This window comes from Leucopleurus acutus, assembly GCF_964270905.1.
Source record: "Leucopleurus acutus genome assembly, chromosome: 16".
Classification (NCBI taxonomy): Eukaryota; Metazoa; Chordata; class Mammalia; order Artiodactyla; family Delphinidae; genus Leucopleurus; species Leucopleurus acutus.
Genome location: NC_139158.1, coordinates 56,101,623 through 56,123,711, shown reverse-complemented (window position 1 = coordinate 56,123,711; position 22,089 = coordinate 56,101,623). Strand labels below are relative to the sequence as shown.

The following is a 22,089-nucleotide window of genomic DNA, read 5'->3' as shown; positions in this document are numbered from 1 at the left end:
TTTACAAGCAGCTCAATAACAAAAAAACAAACAACCCACTCCAAAAATGGCCAGAAGACCTAAATAGACATTTCTCCAAAGAAGATATACAGACTGCCAACAAACACATGAAAGAATGCTCAACATCATTATTCATTAGAGAAATGCAAATCAAAACTACAATGAGATATCATCTCACACCAGTCGGAATGGCCATCATCAAAAAATCTAGAAAATATAAATGCTGGAGAGGGTGTGGAGAAAAAGGAACACTCTTGCACTGCTGGTGGGAATGTGAATTGGTTCAGCCACTATGGAGAACAGTATGGAGGTTCCTTAAAAAACTACAAATAGAACTACCATATGACCCAGCAATCCCACTACTGGGCATATACCCTGAGAAAACCAAAATTCAAAAAGAGTCATGTACCAAAATGTTCATTGCAGCTCTGTTTACAATAGCCCAGAGATGGAAACAACCTAAGTGCCCATCATCGGATGAATGGATAAAGAAGATGTGGCACATATATACAATGGAATATTACTCAGCCATAAAAAGAAACGAAATTGAGCTATTTGTAATGAGGTGGATAGACCTAGAGTCTGTCATACAGAGTGAAGTACGTCAGAAAGACAAAGACAAATACCGTATGCTAACACATATATATGGAATTTAAGAAAAAAAAATGTCATGAAGAATCTAGGGGTAAGACAGGAATAAAGACGCAGACCTACTGGAGAACGGACTTGAAGATATGGGGAGGGGAAAGGGTCAGCTGTGACAGGGCGACAGAGAGTCAGGGACATATACACACTAACAAACATAGTAAGGTAGATAGCTAGTGGGAAGCAGCCGCATGGCACAGGGATATTGGCTCGGTGCTTTGTGACAGCCTGGAGGGGTGGGATAGGGAGGGTGGGAGGGAGGAAGACGCAAGAGGGAAGACATATGGGAACATATATATATGTATAACTGATTCACTTTGTTATAAAGTAGAAACTAACACACCATTGTAAAGCAATTATACCCCAATAAAGATGTTAAAAAAAAAAAAAGACAGCCATCACAGTATAAACTACATATATACAAAGGAATATTACTCAGCCATAAAAAGGAATGAAATTGGGTCATTTGTAGGGACATGGATGGACCTAGAGACTGTCATACAGAGTGAAGCAAGTCAGAAAGAGAAAAACAAATATCGTATATTAAAAGACAGCCATCAACTCCCGGATAATGAACATCAAAACTCATGACAGCCTACAGCCTGGAAATTCTGGTGACTCTCTGATTAAGGCCCAAATAACTGAGGATTGGATGCAGCCCAACAAGTCTGTAAAAATAGAAGCACTTTGCTATAAGATGTACCTCTTGGATGTTGAGACCCAAGCCAGACAGGCAGTGGGCCCCTCCCAGATCCTGCCCTGTGGAATGAGTCTCTGCTGCAGACCACAGCCACAACCATGGCTGCTCCAATCTGTGCTCTGAGGAGCAACTTGGAAACCAACACTGCAGGAATTTCAACATCTCAGCATGAATCTAGCTTCCACAAAACTTAGAATAGCTTGACCAAATAACAGCCATATTGGTCAAGACAGCCAAAAATGAAATTTCCATCTCCCAAACTGGAAAAGAAAGAAAAAGAAAGAGGGAGAAAGAGAAAAAGAAAGAAATCACAGACACAAAAAATTTGATTATTTAAGAATTTCAATATAATTTCTTTTGTTCTTTATCATTTTCATGATTACACTGTAAACTTACTGCACTAATACCCAAGCTGGGTATTATAATTGTATATATCAACTTCCTAGTGGTCTGTTACTAGAATACATAGTATATACTGTTTACAGTGCAGTACAGTGGTTCTAGAATATAATGCATCATTATATAAGTTGATGATAGTAAAAATAAAATCTGTTTTAAAAGTCTGTCAAGTGAAACTCAAATGAAATTGAGAAGTCTTAGGGCTGCAATGCAGTCTGGAAATGCCATGTTATCATACTTTTCATATGTGTTAGGCACAGTGGCAGATACAAAGAGAAAAAGAAATCAAGCCATGTGGACCCTCTCCAGGCAGCACTCTCCTGGCCTCTATGAACATGGTCACACATTCTACGGTCACATAGACTGACCTGTCAAGCAGAGGGGATGAGGTGGAAAAAAAGGTTCTCCCACTTCAGCATGATTTTCAAAGATCTTTGTCCAAGGTACTTTCACAGTCTACATAACCTATCTACTGGTGTCTCCTATTTACTGTACACATGGTATGTACCAGGCACAATGCTAATAACTTTACACATATTATTTCATTTAATACTCACAACAATTTTAAGACAGATGCTAATATTTTTATACCCATTTTAGAGATGAGGCAACTAAGGCCCAGGAAGCTTTAGACCCCCTCAAGGTCTGAGTCATATTAGCACCCAGACCTAACGCTTCCCTCTGGCATCCTGGCTGAGGTTTTAAAAATATCTAGATAAAGACCTCTACATGGTTCTCACTTTCATGTTGCCATTAAAACAATTAAAAATTAGTAACTTCTATTCCTCATCACTCCTTCTATTTCCATTGTAAAGAGAACCCACACACACACACTCAGGAGGGTAGAGACAAAACTCCAGATGGATATCTGCCTCCTTGTAGGGGATCTGGGACAGCAGTGGTGGGTGAGTGGCTGGGGCTGATGCAAGGAGTACCTTTTCTGCGATGCCATTTTCTGTCGTGTATATTGCCATGAGCTCGGTGTCTTCATTGTCCTGTTCACCGCTGGATGTGGCACCTCCATTGATCACCACCTGAAGGGAAACACTTCATTTAGAGGCTTTTTTCACCCTATACGCTCTGTTGTATGAAAACATTTTGCCCCAAAGAAAAAAACTGCATTTTCACTTATCAGATTAGCCAAGTTTTAAGTTTTCTTAAATGAAACTCCTGACAAGTGCGCTGCACCAGTGATCACACGTGTTTTTGATGGAGAAACGTACCATGTTTTCTACAGAGTGAGGCTGCATGAATGGGGGTCAGCTGAAGGAGACCAGAAATGCAACACCCAAAGGAACTACAAGGAGTAGGACCCTCAACAGCCTCCAGGGACAAGGGAGGCTTGGCTGAGAGGACAAAGCTGCAGTTTCTGAGCGGGTGAAAGGCATTCTGAGCTGCCTTGGTTGAGATCCCTTCCCAGGTAATGCCTGATAACAACTTACTTCTATGTCCCTACAGGGAAGAAATGTGCCAGTTAGAGCAATTCACGCACTGCTGTTACCCTAACTTACTAACTTATATTTCTCACTGCAGTTAAATAAACTAGCCCACTGGTGTGTGCCTTTCTTTGTGGCATTGGAGGGATGTGGATGGGCAGGGGCTGTCTACGCCAACAAAATTGAGTTTCTGGGCCCTAAAGGTATGGACTAGAAATTATCCTAAGAATCAAAATAAAACACCTGGGCACCCAGCAGGTCACGACCCGTCTTCATGCCTACCCTTGGTGAGATAACGCATAGTCTCCTTAGGTCCTGGCTGACTGCAAGAACCTTAAAATATTTTTAGTCTTTAGCCTAATGATTCCATTTTTAAGAATCTATCTTGAAAAAAATAATACTGAATATAATTATATGTATGAATAACAACACATTTTTTAAATACAGAGGAAAAAAGAAAAACCACACAAAAAGTTTAAATTCTGGTGTTATAAAATACCCTAAGGAGAAGTAAAAGATGAGTGATGGTGTAAGAGAAAACACGGTGCAACACGTAACAATGATTGGTATTAGTAATTCAAAAAGAACACCTGCAAATCCGTAATACAAATAACCCAAAGAATAGGAGTCTATGATCCACAGGGGGAAAAAAAATTAAAATATCCAATGAGACACAAAAAAAAGCTGTTCAACCTTACGTAAAATTATAGAAGTGACAAAATATAATTTCATTTTTTAACATAAATTAGGGGGAAATTTTAAAAGACGAATCTGGTGTTGACCAGGGTGTAGGGAGATTATGTTCTTGGTGGAATGACCTTTGTGGTGGGGAACTTAGCACTGGGATTCGAAACAGGCATTTTCTTGGAGCCAGCAATTACACTCACGGAAACTTATCCTCCAGAAATATCTATGCAATATCTATGTTCAAGGTTGATGACTACAGCATTATTTACAATGCTGAACACTTAGAAAACTTTAAATGTTTATCAAAAAGACAGACGTTGTTAAATTATCATATATCCGTTTCAAGAATAATATTCAGTCATTTTTTTTTTAAGTTTTTAATTTTTTGGCCCTGCCACATGGCTTGCAGGTTCCCTGACCAGGGATCAAATCTGGACCCACGGCAGTGAAAGTGCCGACTCCTAACCACTGGACCACCAGGGAATTCCCAATATTCAGCCATTTAAAAGAATAAAACTGGGCTTCCCTGTTGGCGCAGTGGTTAAGAATCCTCCTGCCAATGCAGGGGACACGGGTTCAATCCCTCACATGTTGCAGAGCAACTAAGCCCGTGAGCCACAACTACTGAAGCCCGTGCGCCTACAGCCCGTGCTCCGCAACGAGAGAAGGCACCGCAATGAGAAGCCCAGGCACCACAATGAAGAGTAGCCCCCACTCTCCTCAACTAGAGAAAGCCTGCGCGCAGCAACGAAGACCCAACACAGCCAAAAAAAAAATAAATTTTTTAAAAAAAGGGCACTTTACGTAGATTGACTCATTTAATGAAAAAAGTTTTTTTAAAAGAATAAAACTGGACTTCCCTGGTGGCGCAGTGGTTGGGCCTGCCGATGCAGGGGACACAGGTTTGTGCCCCGGTCCGGGAAGATCCCACATGCCGCGGAGCGGCTGGGCCCGTGAGCCATGGCCGCTGAGCCTGCGCATCCGGAGCCTGTGCTCCACAACGGGAGAGGCCACAACAGTGAGAGGCCCGCGTACCGCAAAAAAATAAAGGAATAAAACTGATGTACTGACAAGGAAACAAGTCCAAGAAATACTGTTTTTTTTAAAAAAGCCACAAAACAGTAAGCCTAGAATTATCCCAATTATGCTAAATAAAATAAAATTTTAATATCCTCTCTATCTGTCCAAATGTTTGGTTAAGGATCCAGAAAAGTCACAAACTACTATGTAGGTTGCCCTAGGTGCAAGGAGTAATGATGGGTAGCTTTCATTTTTCTTTACCAACCCTTCTTTAGCATTTGGATCTTTTATAATCAGTATATGCGTGTGTTATTTGATACTGCTTTTTAAAATGGCTAATAAAAAGATGTACACCAGGGACTTCCATGGTGGTCCAATGGGTAAGACTCCGTGCTCCCAATGCAGTGGGCCCGTGTTCGATCCCTGGTCAGGGAACTAGATTCTGCATGCATGTCACAACTAAGAGTTCACATGCCACAACTAAGATCCCGAGTGCTACAACTAAGACTTGGCACAGATTAGATAGATAGAGTGATATTAAAAAAAAAAAAAAAAAGACGTACACCAGTATACCAAAACAGTAACAGTGATTGCCTTTAAGCAGTGGGGCCATTTTCACCCTCTTTTTCCCTTTATATATTTTGATAATTTTCTCTAATGAGGACAATTTATTTTTATAACAGGGAAGAAATTAAAAAGACTAAAGATTCAAGCAGCATGGTTTGGACTAACTAAGGCAGTCCAGAGAGATTTCAATCCACCTATTTTTGCACTTGAGGAAATCAGGTCAGAGAACATTTTAATTTCTTATTCAAGGTCATATAGATTATATAACCCAAGTCTAAGGCTAGTTTTAAAGTATTCCAAAAATCTCCATTAAGTAGTACATAATTCTTACAGGATAAAATATTTTTATTTCAAATAAAGAGTTGCTTTTAAAACTCTCTCTAAGTCATGCTATAGCTTTTTACACAGCCGACTGAATTTGTGGCATTTGTTTGCCTATAAAACTAGCTGCCGGCAGGATACATGCTCCAAGCCAAGTTCAAGTCCACAACATAAAACTCTAACCCACTATTACAACCATGCTCCAAGTCATATCACAGCAGCACTCAACCCACTTAGAAGCCAAGAGGTACACACACTCAGGATGAACCGTCTTCAAACAACATTTAATTACTTAGTCATCCGAAAAACCCAGGCCTGATTTAAAGTCCTATCCCAGCTAAAACTAACCATCTACATTCATCAGTGGTTGCCGCAGAGAGCAAAATTGCTTCATGGGTATGGGGTTTTCTTTTGGGGTGATGAAAATGTTTTGGAACTAGGCAGAGGTGATGGTTGCACAATACTGTGATTGTGTTAAATGTCACTGAATTGTTCCCTTTTAAATTATTAATTTTGTTGTGTGAATTTCACCTCAATATTTTTTTTTTAATCTGTATATGTGTCACCAAAGAGTAGATTCTGGCAGGAGTAGGCAACTCTCACTCCTCCCCTGACTTACTGCAATCTCGCACACACACAATTAAATAAATAGGTACTATAAAATGAGGTGGTCCCCAGACTAGGAAAAGGCTCACATATTCATTCAACAAACACTGTTTGAGAATCTACTCTGCCCAGGCAATGAGGATGCAGTCCTGACACGCCCCAGGAATGGGTGTCAGGTTACAGAATTGTGACTGAACAAAGGATGCAGCAGGGAGTCACGACGTGCTGCCCAGGACAGGTGTGCCATGATCCAGTGTGCCACATCTGGCTTTGGATGACATGCTGACTGCAGCGGGAGAGTGGAAGGGTGGGGTGAAGTAAAGGGGATGATGACGGGAACAGAGGCGGGCAGACCCTTTATGAGGCAACTGCCAGACAAGAAGGGACAGTGGCCTGAGCCAAGGTTTTAACAGTGCTCTGGGAAAGGTAGTCTGGTTCAAGAGAGAGCTAAGACATGGCCTTAATACTGCCTGGGGACTGCCCAGACAGGAGCCGTAGCACCACAGCACTGCAGCTCTGCAGGGCGAGTGCAGGGGGAGACACCACCACAGTACGATAGGCAACATCCCAGGCCTGGACTGGATTTTGCGGGCAGAGGGGTAAAGCATCTGGGCTGCTGTCCAGTTCACTCACTCAGGTGGCCGGTGGATGGAGGTGCTGGTCCCAAAGAGATTTGTGTAGGGAGAGACAGAGTGACAAACTGGTAAAACAGAAGTTTGTAAGTCAATTCAAAATATGTTTGATCCACAGAAATCACCCCGTAAAGAAGCTTACGTTCCCAGGCCAGTGTGCGAAGTTTATTCAACTGTAAATATTATTGACCTACGATTTCTAACATATTTCCATAGGTAAAGCGATCCCTGGGGACCTCAGAGCCCACCTTCCCTGGAAGTCTCATGCTCCAGAGCTGAGCCACTGCCTCTCTCCAAGCCATCCTCACCCCTAAGAGAGGAAAATGCGCCCCTTCTTCCCAGGCCCCTGCTCCATCAGCGCTCCAACTGAGAATGGGAACAAACCTAGAAGGTAGGAGATTCTGGAGCAAATGGGAGATGAAACAGGTTTTCACTCAAGGGAAAGGGGAATTCAGCACCAGGGGGAAGCCAAGGCTATAGAAGAAAGGGACCACTGACCTGCTATGTCTCCTGTGTCTATGTGCAGGGAGTGACTAAACATCACTGAAAGTAAAACACTAGTTGTTTCACTAATATTTTCCCTTTGGCATATTAAATTAGCCACTCTAATGGTCCATTTTCTTAAAAACATGAAATTTAATTTAAAAAATCAGATCAGTTCTTCAGGAAAGGCACAGAGTTTTGTTTTGTTTTCTTTAAGAGAAAAAGATTAAAATGTTGCTGATACTATGAAAGCTCCATATTTTTGAACCTCTAAATATTATTTCAACTGGGAAATAAAACATGTCTTAGAAAGCTTTCTAAACTTAATAAAAATGGATTTTCTTTTGTGTTATTAATAGCATCACAGATAACAGAGGGAAATCTTTCATCTCAGGGAACTGATCATGTTTTTCTTTAAAATATATATATATATATCAGCAGATTATTTTAACATTTTTCGGGAACCATGTCCTTTCTCCCCCCAGAACTATTTGAAATCAAACTTGTGGCTTTAAATTTTTTTTGCCTAAACTAATATTATACAATCACTCAATCAGTTTAGGAAAGCAGGTTCTCTCTGCCTAAATTTTTCCAGTTGGTTTTGTCTCCAACAAAAAAAGGCTATGCTGCCTTTGGTGGGGGTATGTGTCTACTGCTCAGTAAATATGTCTTTCTTGCTTTCTTTAACAATAACGTTAAAGTATTTGTTTCTGAACAGTAATCCTGAGATGGTCAAATTGTATAGGAAGCAGGAGTGACAGGAGTGATAGCCCAGGAGTCCCACACTGAGCATCATTATGACAGCAATGCCAATTTAAGCTGACAGCTGGATGAGCCTGTGTTACTCATATAGAAGGTAAAGGATGTAGGTACCAGGGAAACCCAGCACCTCTGATCAGAACGTTCAGAGCTCAATTTATCACCTATTGCAGATCTGGCAAAATTTACCCACCACTGACTGTCATGTGTCTGGTAGTCAAGTGAGCCATTTTCTACTAAAACAATCATTTTCAGAGTAGTAATAAAGGTCCCCAAAGTAAGTGCTTTCTATTCTTTTAATAAAAAGGTGGGAATTCCCTAGCAGTGCAGTGGTTAAGACTTGACGGTCTCACTGCCTGGGCCTTGGGTTCGATCCCTGGTTGGGAAACTAAGATCCCACAAGCAATGTGGTATGGAGGTAACACACCTTATTCTTACCCCCCTACACACACCATTATTTCCTCTGATATGTGTATCTATACTACAATTAAAATGTGTTTTAAATAAAGATGATATCAAGACTACTGTTTCACAGCCTTTAACCCAAGCCTCCTTTTAATGAACATAAAAATCTCCCACCTACCTTCAAATTATTTGAAACTTCAAGATTAACTGCCATGAAAAATAAATCAAAGTGAGTATAATACAACATATGCTAAACCTCCAGAGCTTGTCAATCTTAGGTTATGACACCCCAAAAGATCTAGCTGGTAGATCTAATGTAATGCTACTGACCCTAAAGTTGGCAGAGGCAGCAAAGCCCCTAATCTTATTTCCACTGCTTCTTCAAATACAGCAGCTCCCTGTGACACACTCAGTGGCTACGTGCAAGCAAAACCATCAGAAGCAACCAATACTGCAGCCAAAAGCCCAGCCAACCCTACAAAGCACAGCCTCCTTCCCTTGCACTGCCCCAGCCCAGCCCAGGTCTTAGGGTAGCTCTGAATTTCTTCAGCCTTCTCCAGAAAGCTCCTGGGGCCACAGCAGCCAGAGAATCCCTCAGGGTTCCAGGTGTGTCCCACCTGCCCCCCCAGCATGACTTGTCCTTCAAGAGGAGCAGAAGGTACCTCACCTCTCTCTAAAGCCAGCCCCTACCCCAAAGGGCTGGATGGGTTGATGTGCCATCACTGGCTCGTACTGTGAACATTGTCTTTGCTCCTCCTGCTCCCACACACATCTCACAGCCGCAGTGACGGTGAAAGCTAATGTTGCTGGGCATAGATTCACGCCGAGCACTGGGCTGGGCACTTCACCAGATATCTTCCCTTCAAGGCAATGTTTGCAAGAGCTTAACTAGGTATGTCCCTTGGACCACCCCCACCCCCACCCCATCCTCAGACTGACTCCAGTAAAAATCCCAAGGGCACCCAGCAGGTTACGTACGGCACACCACCCAAAAGAGGGCCATTGTCTTCCGTTCTTTCCAGGCACTAACACTTTATAGATAACAAAGCTAAATTCTCTGACATGCAAATATGTAAGGGCTACAAACCAGCAAGAAAAAGGTGAACATTCCAACAGGAAAATAAGGAAATATAAATGGCTCCTGAATATTTGAAAAGATGTTCAACTTCACTCATGAGATGCAAATTAAAACTAAACTTTTCATCTATTAAACTGGCCAAAGGCCCAGTCTGACCCACATTCCACTGGCAAGCCTACAGGAAAACAGGCAGGCAATCTGCAAATGGAGATGAAATGACCTCAACAGAGGTCACTTAGCTGTACCCCTCAAATTACCAAGGCACACACCCTCTGCCTCAACAATCCCACTCTTAGAAATTTATCCTTCTATTACATCTGAGTGAACTGTCATGTGCATGGTTATTCACTGAAGTGCAAATTGTAATAACAAAATATTAGAAACAATCTAGATGCCTATCTAGAAAGTTAAATAAATTACGATACATCCATACCACAGAATGCTCTGGAGTTACCAAAAGAATGAGGATGAGCTTTATATTCTGACGTAGGTACATACAGAACATCATCCATGATATATAAGTGGCTAAAGCAAGAGCAGAGCTATAGACATAGATATTTAGATGCACACACGTGTGTAAAAGGGGATCTGCTTACATATTCACAAACTATTTCTTGAAAGGTAGTGTGTAGGGAGAATTGGTGCATGCAAGACCAAGCAAGGGGCTTTTCACTCAATACCCTTTGAACTCTTAAATTTTGAATTATATAAATATATTACCTAATGTTTAAAAAATAAATACTAATTTAAAACTAGAACTTCCTTTCAGGACCAATTAAAATTATGGTACATCTTCTAAGATAAATACCATGTTGTTGCTAATGAGGACGAGGCAAATCCATTTGAACTTTTTGGGAAAGAGGTCCAGGGCACCTTGTTAATAAACTCAGTAAAGCTGGTTACAGACAGTCTGCGAAAGTACCAGCCCATTTGCGCATACACACTGGATGACAGAATTACACACCCTGCTTCCCAACCATGTATTAATATGGAAACTTTTCCTGACCCTCACCACCGGTTCCAACATGAGAGCAGGACTCCTTCCATCTGGACTTCTTTCTTTCCTGGTTTCTATGAATATGGCCACAAGGATGAGCCTTCAAAAGGAGATGGAATGGAGCAAAGAAGATTCTCCCCCATCTTAGTGCGACTTCCAATGTTTTGGTCGAAAAACTCTGTCAAAGTATTTTGACATTTTAGCTAAACTAACCACTAGTTTCTCCTTATTCTCTTATTTATTGCACATTTCACAAATGCCAGGTACCATGTTAATAAGTTTACATATATTTTCTCATTTTATCCCTGTGACAACTCTGAGACAACTCTGAGATGTTATTTGCATTCCCATTCTAGAAAACTAGATACCTAGAGAATTTAAGCAATTCCCTCGGGGTCTGAGTCACATTTGCAATGCAGACCTTACTCCAGACCTCAAGCTCTTTCCTTCAGGATTCTGGCTGAGGCTTTAAATAAAATCTAGATAATCACTCTACAGGTGCCCACCCTCCCTTGGTCCACATACTTGTGCAGGCCTTTGAAGAAGCCTATCAGAGAAGGATTGTTTCCCAAAGCCAGTTAACATTTGTAAAAGAGTCAATGGCTTGAGTCCCCCTTCTGATCCTCCCATCTGCCTGGGTTCTGTGGTTTAAGAGGCACAGCAGAAGTGGAGAAGAGGAGTGGAACAAACATGTATTCACTGCATACTGTGTATATGATCTGATGCTGCTATGTGTAATCTCATTTACTTTTCAAACATCCCAGGTGGCTGTGGCTTCAAGGATGAGTGAACGCACGGTTTCTCACGGGTATCAAGGGGTAAACTGAGACTTACAGTTAAGGCCCCAAAGCCACATCTTTCCACACACCAAGCTGCTCCTCCATAGATGGAACCAAATGTGATCTCCCCCTCCTACCCTGGGGCTACTGGTTGACAGCAGGCACAGCTCTGGCTAGCAGTGCTACAGTTTCTCCCTCCAACTGCTATGTGATCCAGGCATTTTCTCTGCAACTGTAACTTCTAATAGCCCTGTGTGCCACTCTGACAGCTGAGCTATTTCGGATCATCACTATCGCTCAACAGAGATAAAAGGGGAGGGGTGAAGAAGAGAGACATTCACAAAAAATATAAATGGCCAGGAACATGGGGGAAAAGTTTTCCACATATTAAAATTCAAAACTAAAACAATTAGATTTCACTTATCGACTTGTTGATTTTTAAATCTAACATCTAGCATTGGCCTGTGTGCACAGTGGTGGGGTAGGGGGGTGGGTGGGGTTCTCTCACATAGCTGCTAAGAGTATAAACTGCTACAATAAGGTTAACATACACTAGTCTGTCATTTATAATAGCAAAGAATTAGAAACAACCCAAGGTCCCAACGAAGTTATAAGTAAGGTCCACGATTTGCTATCATGTCACCACTACAAATTATGTATTTCAATGACACTGATAAGCCAGGATATAATATGAAGTTAAAGGGCTTTATAAAGCAGATTGTATCTATGTGTTTGTGTGTGTGTGTGTGTGAGAGAGAGAGAGAGAGAGAGAGAGAGAGAGAGAGAGAGAGAGAGAGAGAGAGAGAGAATTTTACAGAATACCCAAATATTTGTTTCAAGTCTCTGGAAAGAAATACACCAAAATATTAGCATGTTGTTTTTCTGGCTGATGGGACTTTAACTGATTTGGTTTCCTCCTCATTACACTGTTTTATGTTTTCAAAATTTTCTGCAGTGAACATATTTCTTTTCTAAATGAGTTAATTTATACAAATAACAAAACTGACAGAAAATAAACATATACAAGCTAGAAAAAAGGTACAGTGAAAGAACACGTTGGTTTTCTTACTACTTCCATTTCATTGTGACAACAAGCCTGGTGAGAAATACAGATACTTTAAAACATGTAAAATGTAAAAGGGGGAGGGGGAATGACCAGGTAATTACTACCATGCAACTTCCCACAACCTATTTTCCTCCTCAACTACTTTATTAAATCCTAACAGGAAATAAGCTTTTTCTCCAACAGAATTTTGGGCTTAGATTGTGGTAAAGAAATCAATCTGAAATATCTTACCTCTAATCATTAAAGCTCAGGAGACTGCCTACCTAGCTTGGGTGAATACAGGTAATGAAGGAATGGAGAATTCAAAGCTGGGGGTGTTCAGCAGGTGTAAACACCTAGAAGAAAAAGAACTCTTAACTAGTCTAGGAAATGCAAAAGACAGGCAGGAATGACAATGAGGGGTGGGAAAGGAAACAGACTAGGAGGCAGGGAGGCTGTCCTGGTGATCCTGGCAAGAAATAATGAGGACCCAAAGAAAGCAGTGGCAGCAGGGATGGTGCTGATGGTGGCCTTATAGGGTAGGGAAGATAGGAAGCTTAGGCTACTATGTCTGTTGCATTCTCCTCACGTCTGGTATAGCTTGGAGCACAAGGCAAGCATTGAATAAGAGCAGATGGGACAAGATGTCCTTCAAGGCCCAAATTCTATGGATCTGGCCTCACACAACACCAGTAAGAGATAATCAGCCAAAACGCCAATCAACTTTGTAAACCTGCTCTAGGAGGTGACTAGAGCAACTCTTATTTTAAGATAGTTCATGCCAAACTGTATGTGTCCCAATTAATAGATGGGCATTTTGTATTACTAACATCTCTGATTTCATTTAAAACTACCAAAACTCCATTCAAATGAAAAGCTGCAATATAAGAAACTATCTGAAACTCAAAACCAGAGCAGAAAAATTAATTTTTAAAATATCAAAAACTCTAGAAGGAAGGAAGAGGTAAGGAAAAGAATCTCTTAATATACATAAAACCTTCATTTGCATCCTATCTTTTCAGTATTTTTATTTTAAAGCATATATTGGCATATTCCCTTTCTAAAATAAAAAATTTTTCCCACACATACATTTTTAAATAGAAAAGCCTGTTCATTTTGGCTGTTAAATTTTGACCCATCAACATTCCCTCCCCTAAATCATGGCCATTATGCAGTAGATTCAAACTCTTATCTTACAGAAAGAGGGGAATTAAACCAATTCTCTGGGCAGGCTCCAGGAAATATATTCTCTCTTCATCCTCTTCTTAGAACGACACAATCTCAATCCCAATTTCTAATTATTATTACAAAAAAAGAACATTTTCTAAAACAACTATTATTATCATCCAACTAAAACTTTCAATTTTAAGATCTAACAACTCTGAACTCTCTATTTAGGAAATGTACAAGAAGGAACTCCACAGCACCTGGTATTAAAGTCATATGAACAAGGACATGTTCCAGGCTTCCTTATTCACTCTTTTTAAAAGGACTATTTACACCAAAAAAAAATCTTGTGCCTTTTTTTCACTGCTGAGAATGAGCATGTTCAAATCTGCCATTACAGAGTCAAGGGCCCAGGGGAATCAAAGATGAGGTCATCAAGAGGACGTGACCACCAGTTGACCCTAGAGCTGGACCTGGGCAATTGGAGGCTCCCCACCCCCATCCTTGGAATGTACATTCTGCCCACTTCCCAGAGTGCGAGCTGTTCCAAGGACACAGCTTTGAGAGAGCACATCCAACAGGGGCCATCTGGATGGGATACATGACTGAACCCTGTTGAGGCCTCTGTATAAACTTTAAGATTCTGGAGGGGAGGTGTGGAGATCCACTCCTCTTGAGGCCACCCAAGAAAAGCCTTGCATGTAAGTTCCCTTGCTTGTTAAACCTGCCACCTACCAATCTGGAGTGTCTGCCTCTTTCTTTGGTCTCTCCCTGTCCTGCATGTTTCTGAACTAACACCATTATATGGTTTCTTCACCCACCCCTCCCCATGTCTGCCAAAGTCACTTCTCTTACAAGAAGAAAAGACAAGAGAAGTGAAGGGAAAGAAAGGGAAGAAAGGAGAGGGAAGGAAAGGAGAGGAAGTAGAGGGACGTGACAGGAAAAAGTAAAGGAAGGAGAGGACCATCTGTCTCCCTGGCTTCATCCTTACGTGGGCACAGCTCTGAGATGCTCACCACCCCCTATAGCACACCCATCCAGCCACTGCCCTGGGGTCTTAGATCTCTTCCAGGAGGACGTCTCATCTCTTCTTTATAAAGCTGTTGGCCACCCCTCCCCCACCTTGGTGCCACCCAAACCTCTCCCTCCTGGGTTATTTGTTCTTCATATACTTTCTTATGCCTGGACCAGGCCTCTTTCTCTGACTTCCTTCCAATTTGGCACAAGTGTAAATTTACAGGAAGAAGAAAACCCACCTGTAGTAATACAAAATGGGGGAGGGAGGGGAACCAATTGTTTTCTGATCAATTCCATAACCATCCAATGCAAAAATAACCTTTATCTTCTAAATACTTTACTGTATTTTCTAAATTTCCTAATGTGAGCATGGATTACTTTTATAATCAGAGAAGGGCTTTTTTATGTAAGTCTAATAAAACATATGACTTTTTGAAAAGTTTCTCAAGAGCCAAAAATGTTTTCAGCTATTTATATGCTTACATTTGTTTGTAATTAAGCTGACCATATATCAGCCAAACCAGGACTCTTGTGAGCATAAAGGGGAACTGTAACAAGAAGTATGGACAACAGGCATAAACCAGGACTGCCCAGCAAACCCAAATGTTATAATGCGTGTGTGTGTGTGTGTGTGTGTGTGTGTGTGTGTGTGTGTGTGTGTGTGTGTGTGTGTGTGTGTGTGTGTGAGTGAAAGAGAGAGAGAGAGAGAGAGATCTCTTTACAATCCTCTTCCTAACTGTGAATCAGAAAGCTGTTTTCTGTGCTAGATGATGACAATATAAATCATGTTCAGATCTGATTTCAGATGGTCATTCTCAGCAAAAGAAGGAAGACTTGCTTCCTGGCTGCTAGAAGACAAAAGGGAAAAGACCTCAGATGCAAAGGAATCATGACTTTCCTGACTGTAAATGAATACAAAGCATGATGGAAGGATACAGAATTAAAGATTCTGCTCTATCAGTTCATTACTTCCCCAAACCAACTAAAAAACAAACAAAAAATGTACCCTGTGTTCTGTTTGTGTGTCTCTTTTTTCATGGACGGGTGTCACCATACACCCAGGTGCCCTACCCCAACCCCTTCAGGTCATTCCTGACTTCCTGTTGTACCCACATCCAACCCAGCACCAAATCTGGTCACATCTACCTCTTCAGCACCTCTCAAAGCTGCCTTTTCCTCATCCACCTATCTTTCCTCTTAGATGCCCCCAAGGACCCCAATTCCCAGTTTCTTGACCTCAGCAGGACTGCCAAACCCTTTACCCAAATGCCTTTTCAACACCTTGAGCCCCAGAGCCCCTGCATCAACCTTAATTCCCTCTTCACCCTACCTAGGGACCATGGCACATCACTACAAACCCTCACTGTCCTCTCTGGTGCTCACCTGGCTAAATCAAGCAATCCATCCTTACTCCTCATCCACCTGGCTTTCACAGTGCTTTCCTCACTGACTGCAAACGCACGCAAGAAGGATGCCATTCTCCTGCTCAAACAATGACCTCTCTTGAGGTCTCTCTCCCACCTCAGCCACCACTCCTTACCTGTCCCTCTTGCTGGCCCTCCTCAGCCTCCATACCTCCAAACACTGCATCTCCTCAGTGCAGGGCCCTCAGACCCCCTTTCTCTCTTAGGGGCATCTACCCCCAGGAGATGCCATCTAATTCCTTGGCTTTAAATACCATCTCCACACTGCTAAGCTCCAGTGAATAGCTCCAGCCCACACTGCTTCCCTTACCAACTTTCTATCTAGTGTCTCCACGGCCAACACCAAACTCATGACGATTCCCTGCGCCTTGCTCCATGTCAGTACTTGGCCAGTTCCTCTCCAAGATGCTTGGGGGAAACCTGAAACCATCCTTGTCTTCTCTCTCTTGCCCCTACTCTCGTCTAGTCCATCAGCATCCAGGTCAGCTCTCCTCCAGTGCCTGACCACTGGTCACCACCCCCACACCACTGGCACCCTGGCTGGAGCCCTGTCAGCTCACCTGCTCTATGGCAGTCACCTCCTGAATGCTCTTCTGCTCCCCTCCTTCAGTTGGCTTCCCACTCAGCAGCCAGAATGATCCTTTAAAACTAGGCAGAGCACGTCACACCTCTGCTCAAAGGCCACCAACAGCTTTTCATCTAACTCAAGAAAAGCCAAAATCTTTACCAGGGCCAATGAGGCCTACACAGTCTGTTGACCCTGCCCTACCCTCTGTCCAGCAGCACCACCTACTCAGCGTTCCTCAGATATACCAAGTGCCTCTTGCCTCAGTGCCTTTGCACTTGCTGCTCACACTACCATGACGGGCTTCCCTCAACTCCTTCAGGCCTTTACTCAAATGCCATCTTCTAGTGCAGCCTTTCCTGGCCACCTGAAAGGTCAACACACCACCCCTAGCAGTTTCTATCCCTCTTCCTGGTTTTATTTTTTCCTTGGTACTTATCAATATCTAACACCTACACAACTGACTTATTTTTAGTGTACATTACCTGTCTCCCCTGCCAGAAGGAAAGCTCTGTGAGGTCAGGGTTTTTTGCTGTTTAATTCACTGCTGTTTCCTAGACCCCTGAACCTGAGGGAAATACCGAGTGCATTTTTTTTTTTTCCGAGTGCATTTTTTTAAGGGATAAATTAATCAATAGTCTGCAAGTCCTGAATCACCCCTATCTGACTTTATATTCTATTCCTCACTATCCCCCTTCCTTGATTTATTTTCTTCACAGAATTTGTCACCAGCCACTACATGATGCTTCTGCTTAGTTGTTTATTTTTTGTCTCCTCTCACCACCACCAGGAGATCAATTTCACGGCAGTAGGAACCTGTGTTCTCAGCGCCTCACATGGAGCGTCTGGGAAGGAAAGAATTCCTTTCCTTCCTACTCTCCCAGATCAGGTCACGATCAGTGCCCACCTGAACTGCTCTAATACCCTAACTCTCCTTCCAATCCCCAGATCCTTCCACTCCCAGTGCCCACAGCAGGAATTCTCTACCCTAAAATTTGAATGCAATTGATTTTGCTACAACCATTCATGAGCACCTCCATTGCCCAACCCAACTCTGGTGTACTGTTTACACTGAACTTGTGCCCAGAGTGAACATGGTTCCACTGTTCCCCCAGCCGAAAGGCCCTCGTTCTCCCTCCCCTGGACCTGCTACACCCAGACATTTTCAGGACTCTGATGTGATCTCCTCTGTGGCTGGGCAGGGGTCCCTTGTGGGCACTCTCACAGCACCCTTACTGAATTCAAACCCTAACACTATGGTTTGTTTGTCAACTTGCCATACCTCCTGCTATATTAGAAAAACCCAGTTTGGTCTACCTCCTGCATCTTTCTTTCCTGTGTATCTCCTTTACTACTCACACAGAATACTTAACTTCTGACACTCCTGCTACCAAATGTGTAGGGATTTTTCTCCACAGCAAGTAATTCTCGGTGACACCAGCTAGGTGTTCTATTGGGTTGGCCAAAAAGTGCCTTTGGTTTTTAAGTAAAAATGAAAGACACATTTTTCATTTTCACTAAGAACTTTATTAAACAATGTATTCAAACTTTTGTTCCACTACCTTCTGCCACTTTTCAGGCAACTTCATAATTCCATTCTCCCAAAACTTTATCTTTTTGAGCAAAGAACTGTTCCAGGTGCCTTTTACAGTCTTCCAGGGAATTGAAATTTTCTCCATTAAGAGAATTTTGTAAAGATCTAAATAAATGGAAATCCAAAGGTGCAATGTCTGGTGAATATGGTGGATGAATCAGAACTTTCCAGCCAAGCTGTAATAGTTTTTGCCTGGTTGTCAAAGAAACATGCAGTCTTGCGTTACCCTGATGGAAGATTATGCATTTTCTGTTGACTAATTCTGGACGCTTTTCGTCGAGTGCTGCTTTCAGTTGGTCTAATTGGGAACAGCACTTGTTGGAATTAATTGTTTGGTTTTGCGGAAGGAGCTCATAATAGAAGACTCCCTTCCAATTCCACCATATACACATCACCTTCTTTGGATGAAGACTGGCCTCTGGTGTGGTTGGTGGTGGTTCATTTCACTTGCCCCACGATCTCTTCCATTCCACATTATTGTACAATATCCACTTTTCATCGCCCATCACAATTTGTTTTTAAAACGGAACGTTTTCATTACGTTTCAGTAGAGAATTGCATGCGGAAATACGGTCAAGAAGGTTTTTTCCACTTAACTTACGTGGAAGCCACACATCAAAGCGATTCACATAACCAAGCTGGTGCAAATGATTTTCAGCACTTGATTTGGATATTTTGAGTATGTCGGTTATCTCCCGTGTGGTATATAACATTGACTCTTCTCAATTAATGTCTCGATTTGATCACTATCAACTTCAACTAATCTACCCAACCATGGAGTATCATCTAGCAAGAAATCTCCAGCATGAAACTGCACAAACCACTTTTGACACATTCGATCAGTCACAGCACCTTCTCCATATACTGCAAAAATCCTTTTTTTTTGCATTTCTGTTGCATTTTTACCTTCCTTGAAATAATAAAGCATAATATGCCAAAAATGTTGTTTTTCTTCCATCTTCAACATTAAAATGGCTACACAAAAATTCACCAATTTTGATGTCTTTTTTTAAATGCACGCTGATATGACAGCTGTCACAATACAATCTAACAAAATTGTTTGGAATGAAGTTAAAGACAACTAAGTGCTACTAGAGCCATCTTATGGAAAAAAACAAACGAACCTTTTGGCCAACCCAATACAATTTAACTCAACTCTGATACTGTCTACCTAGATAAGAGTGTCAGAGCCCACAGGTTAAGGGCTCAGTCCCACAGGACTACTGCCCCTGCTACTTCTGATACCAATCTCAAGTAGTAACCCCAGCTTTACCCACAACTTCTGTCCAATTTGTCTACAAATTGGAGGTCCCCACGACCCCCTCCCCAGGTTTGATTAATTTGCTAGAGCTCACAGAACTCAGGGAAACACTTATGTTTACCAGTTTATTAAAGGATATGATAAAGGATACAGACGAACAGCCAGATGAAGAGATACAGAGAGTGAGGTCTAGGAGGGGCTGAGCACAGGAGCTTCTGTCCCTGTGGAGCTGTGGTGCATCACCCTCCTGGTGTGAATGTTTTCACCAACCTAGGAGTTCTCCAAACTCTCTACTATTGGCTTGTATGGAGGCTTCCTCAAGTAGGCATGATCAATCATTAACTCCATTTATAGCCCCTCTCCCTCTCTAGAGGATGAGATATGAGGCTGAAAATGCCAAGCTTCAAATCACGGCTTGGTCTTTTTGGTGACCAGTCACCATCCAGAAGCCCACGCAGAGTCATCTTGTTAGAACATGATGTTCCTAGTGTTCTTTTCATTTAGGAAATTACAAGGAGTTCAGGAGTTCAGAAATTACACAGGGGTTCTGTGCCAGGGACCAGGGGCAAAGACCAACTTATATATTTTCTATTACTTCACACCTCAAGTGGGCTATAAGTAGCTTATTACCAGGTTTGTGTGGTACCCACCATGTTGGGGGCATTATGGGTTCCTAACATTATATGGCTCTGAAGAAAATACACTAGGGAAATCTGAAACAAATAGCGGATTTGTATGAACACTGATGAGTATTTCTCCCATTCCTTGTTAAAACTGAACCAAATAAAGCTACTCCTCTGTCCATAATATCTCCAGACTGAATGATCCACTCTTGGTACCCAAGAGAGGAGACTCAAATATTCTCACAGAGCCTATTAGAAGGAGAGAAAATAAAAACTTAAGGCACCCTAAGCACTTCACCCAGCCCAGAACTGGGTGGTGGAAACATCAGACTGTATTATAGGTGGGCCTTTGCCAACAGTAAGTTTAAGCTATTTACTTGGTTTTCCCTGGATGCCCTTCCAGGTTCAGAAGATACAGGAGCTACCAACATAGGAGGACTGTAGAGGCAACACATGACTTTGTCCTGGCTGTGCTTCCCCGGCCGGTGTCCTTAGGGTATGGCAGTTCTTCGAGACTCTTTTTGTTTTTCTGGTTCCAATTTCTTGCCAGGCTGCATTCACCCCTTACACATTTCCTAGCTGCCTTTAAAAGCACACAAACTTGCCTAACAAGATTCCCATGGGATAAGGAGAAGACCTTTTGCTATCCTTCTATTTAATATCAACACTGATCATATGATCTAATTTCTATCAACCTTGGGGCTTTGCATGTCTCTTGTTCTTAATGTGATCCATTCATTATTCTTCCTCTATTTATGGACTTATTCTTTTTCTCTTTATTTTCATGGGTCTTTCTTTTATTTTGTTTAAAGACATTGTGATTTCCTCCCATAGGAGTTTTTTAAAAATCAGCACTTGTGACATTTGAGGAAGCAGTTATCTAACATAGGATGCCCAAGTGAGACCCTGAACACACACCCCACCAGCAACCCACTCGAGATACCTTCCCCAAACCTGGTTCTGAGGAACAGACAGCTTTGATTCCCACTGCCCCACCTCCCTACACTCCAGCACACCAGTCTCTAAATATCTTAACAGCCAGCCTGAGGCCCAGCTTCAGACTCCAAAGCAAACAAGGAAATAAGAGCCTGCATTTTAGAGTCTAGGAAGGCCCTTACCAGCAAGTTTTTAAAAAAGCTGACTAGTGCAACTGAGGAACTAGATTTTAGATTTTAGATTTTATTTAATTTTAAATTACATTTACATTTAAACAGCCAGATGTGGCTAGTAGCTGGTAGCACAAGAGCTAGAGAACCTAGGGGTGGCACAGATCTAGAGAAAAAAACAAATACAGAGCTGCCCTATTGGTCACTCTTCAATGTTTATGTTTTGGAAAGCCAGGATGAAGTAAGGCCCTAGCAGGCAGTGATGCCCTGGTGCCAATGCTCTGAGACACCCACATGTAGGCATCTCCAGCAGTGAGATCCTCAACTCTCCTTTCTTCCCATTTCAGCTCTCTCCCTGGCAGCAATATCCGCCTCTTCAGATGCAGCCACCAGCCACCTTAGCCCCAAGTCTTTTTAAAAATTTATTATTATTATTATTATTATTATTGCACTCCTGCTCTCTCTCTGCTCCAGGTTCCACACCCCCAATTCCTAGAGGATCTAGGAGTTTCATCAGCATTTCAAATCCACAATTGTTCAAATGAAACCCATTATCTTCCATCTTCCCCACCCTTCAAACCTATGATTTTCCCTGGACTCCTTATTTTCTGCAAAGGTACCATCACACAACCAGTTTCCTTTATATAAATCTTAATATCACCCTTAACTCTCAGTCCTCTCTCTCAGCCCTCAAAATCTCCTTGGCATCTCTTCTGTCAGCCTCACCTCCACTCCAACTGCACTTACCCATGCTTAAGACTTTGGTATCTCTC

At 42.1% G+C, this 22,089-nt stretch overlaps 1 protein-coding gene across 2 annotated transcripts in view; it reads right to left on the bottom strand.

The window, feature by feature from the left end:
* The window catches only part of SLC23A2 (solute carrier family 23 member 2), a gene marked incomplete at its 3' end in the record, with an annotated part of 147,621 nt that overhangs the window by 56,749 nt on the left and 68,783 nt on the right, over positions 1-22,089 (bottom strand). For both annotated transcript variants that reach the window (XM_082856961.1, XM_082856962.1), the window contains exon 3: positions 2,680-2,778. In XM_082856961.1, the coding sequence (XP_082713087.1) occupies positions 2,680-2,778 (99 nt within the window). The remainder of the gene's footprint in view (positions 1-2,679; positions 2,779-22,089) is intronic.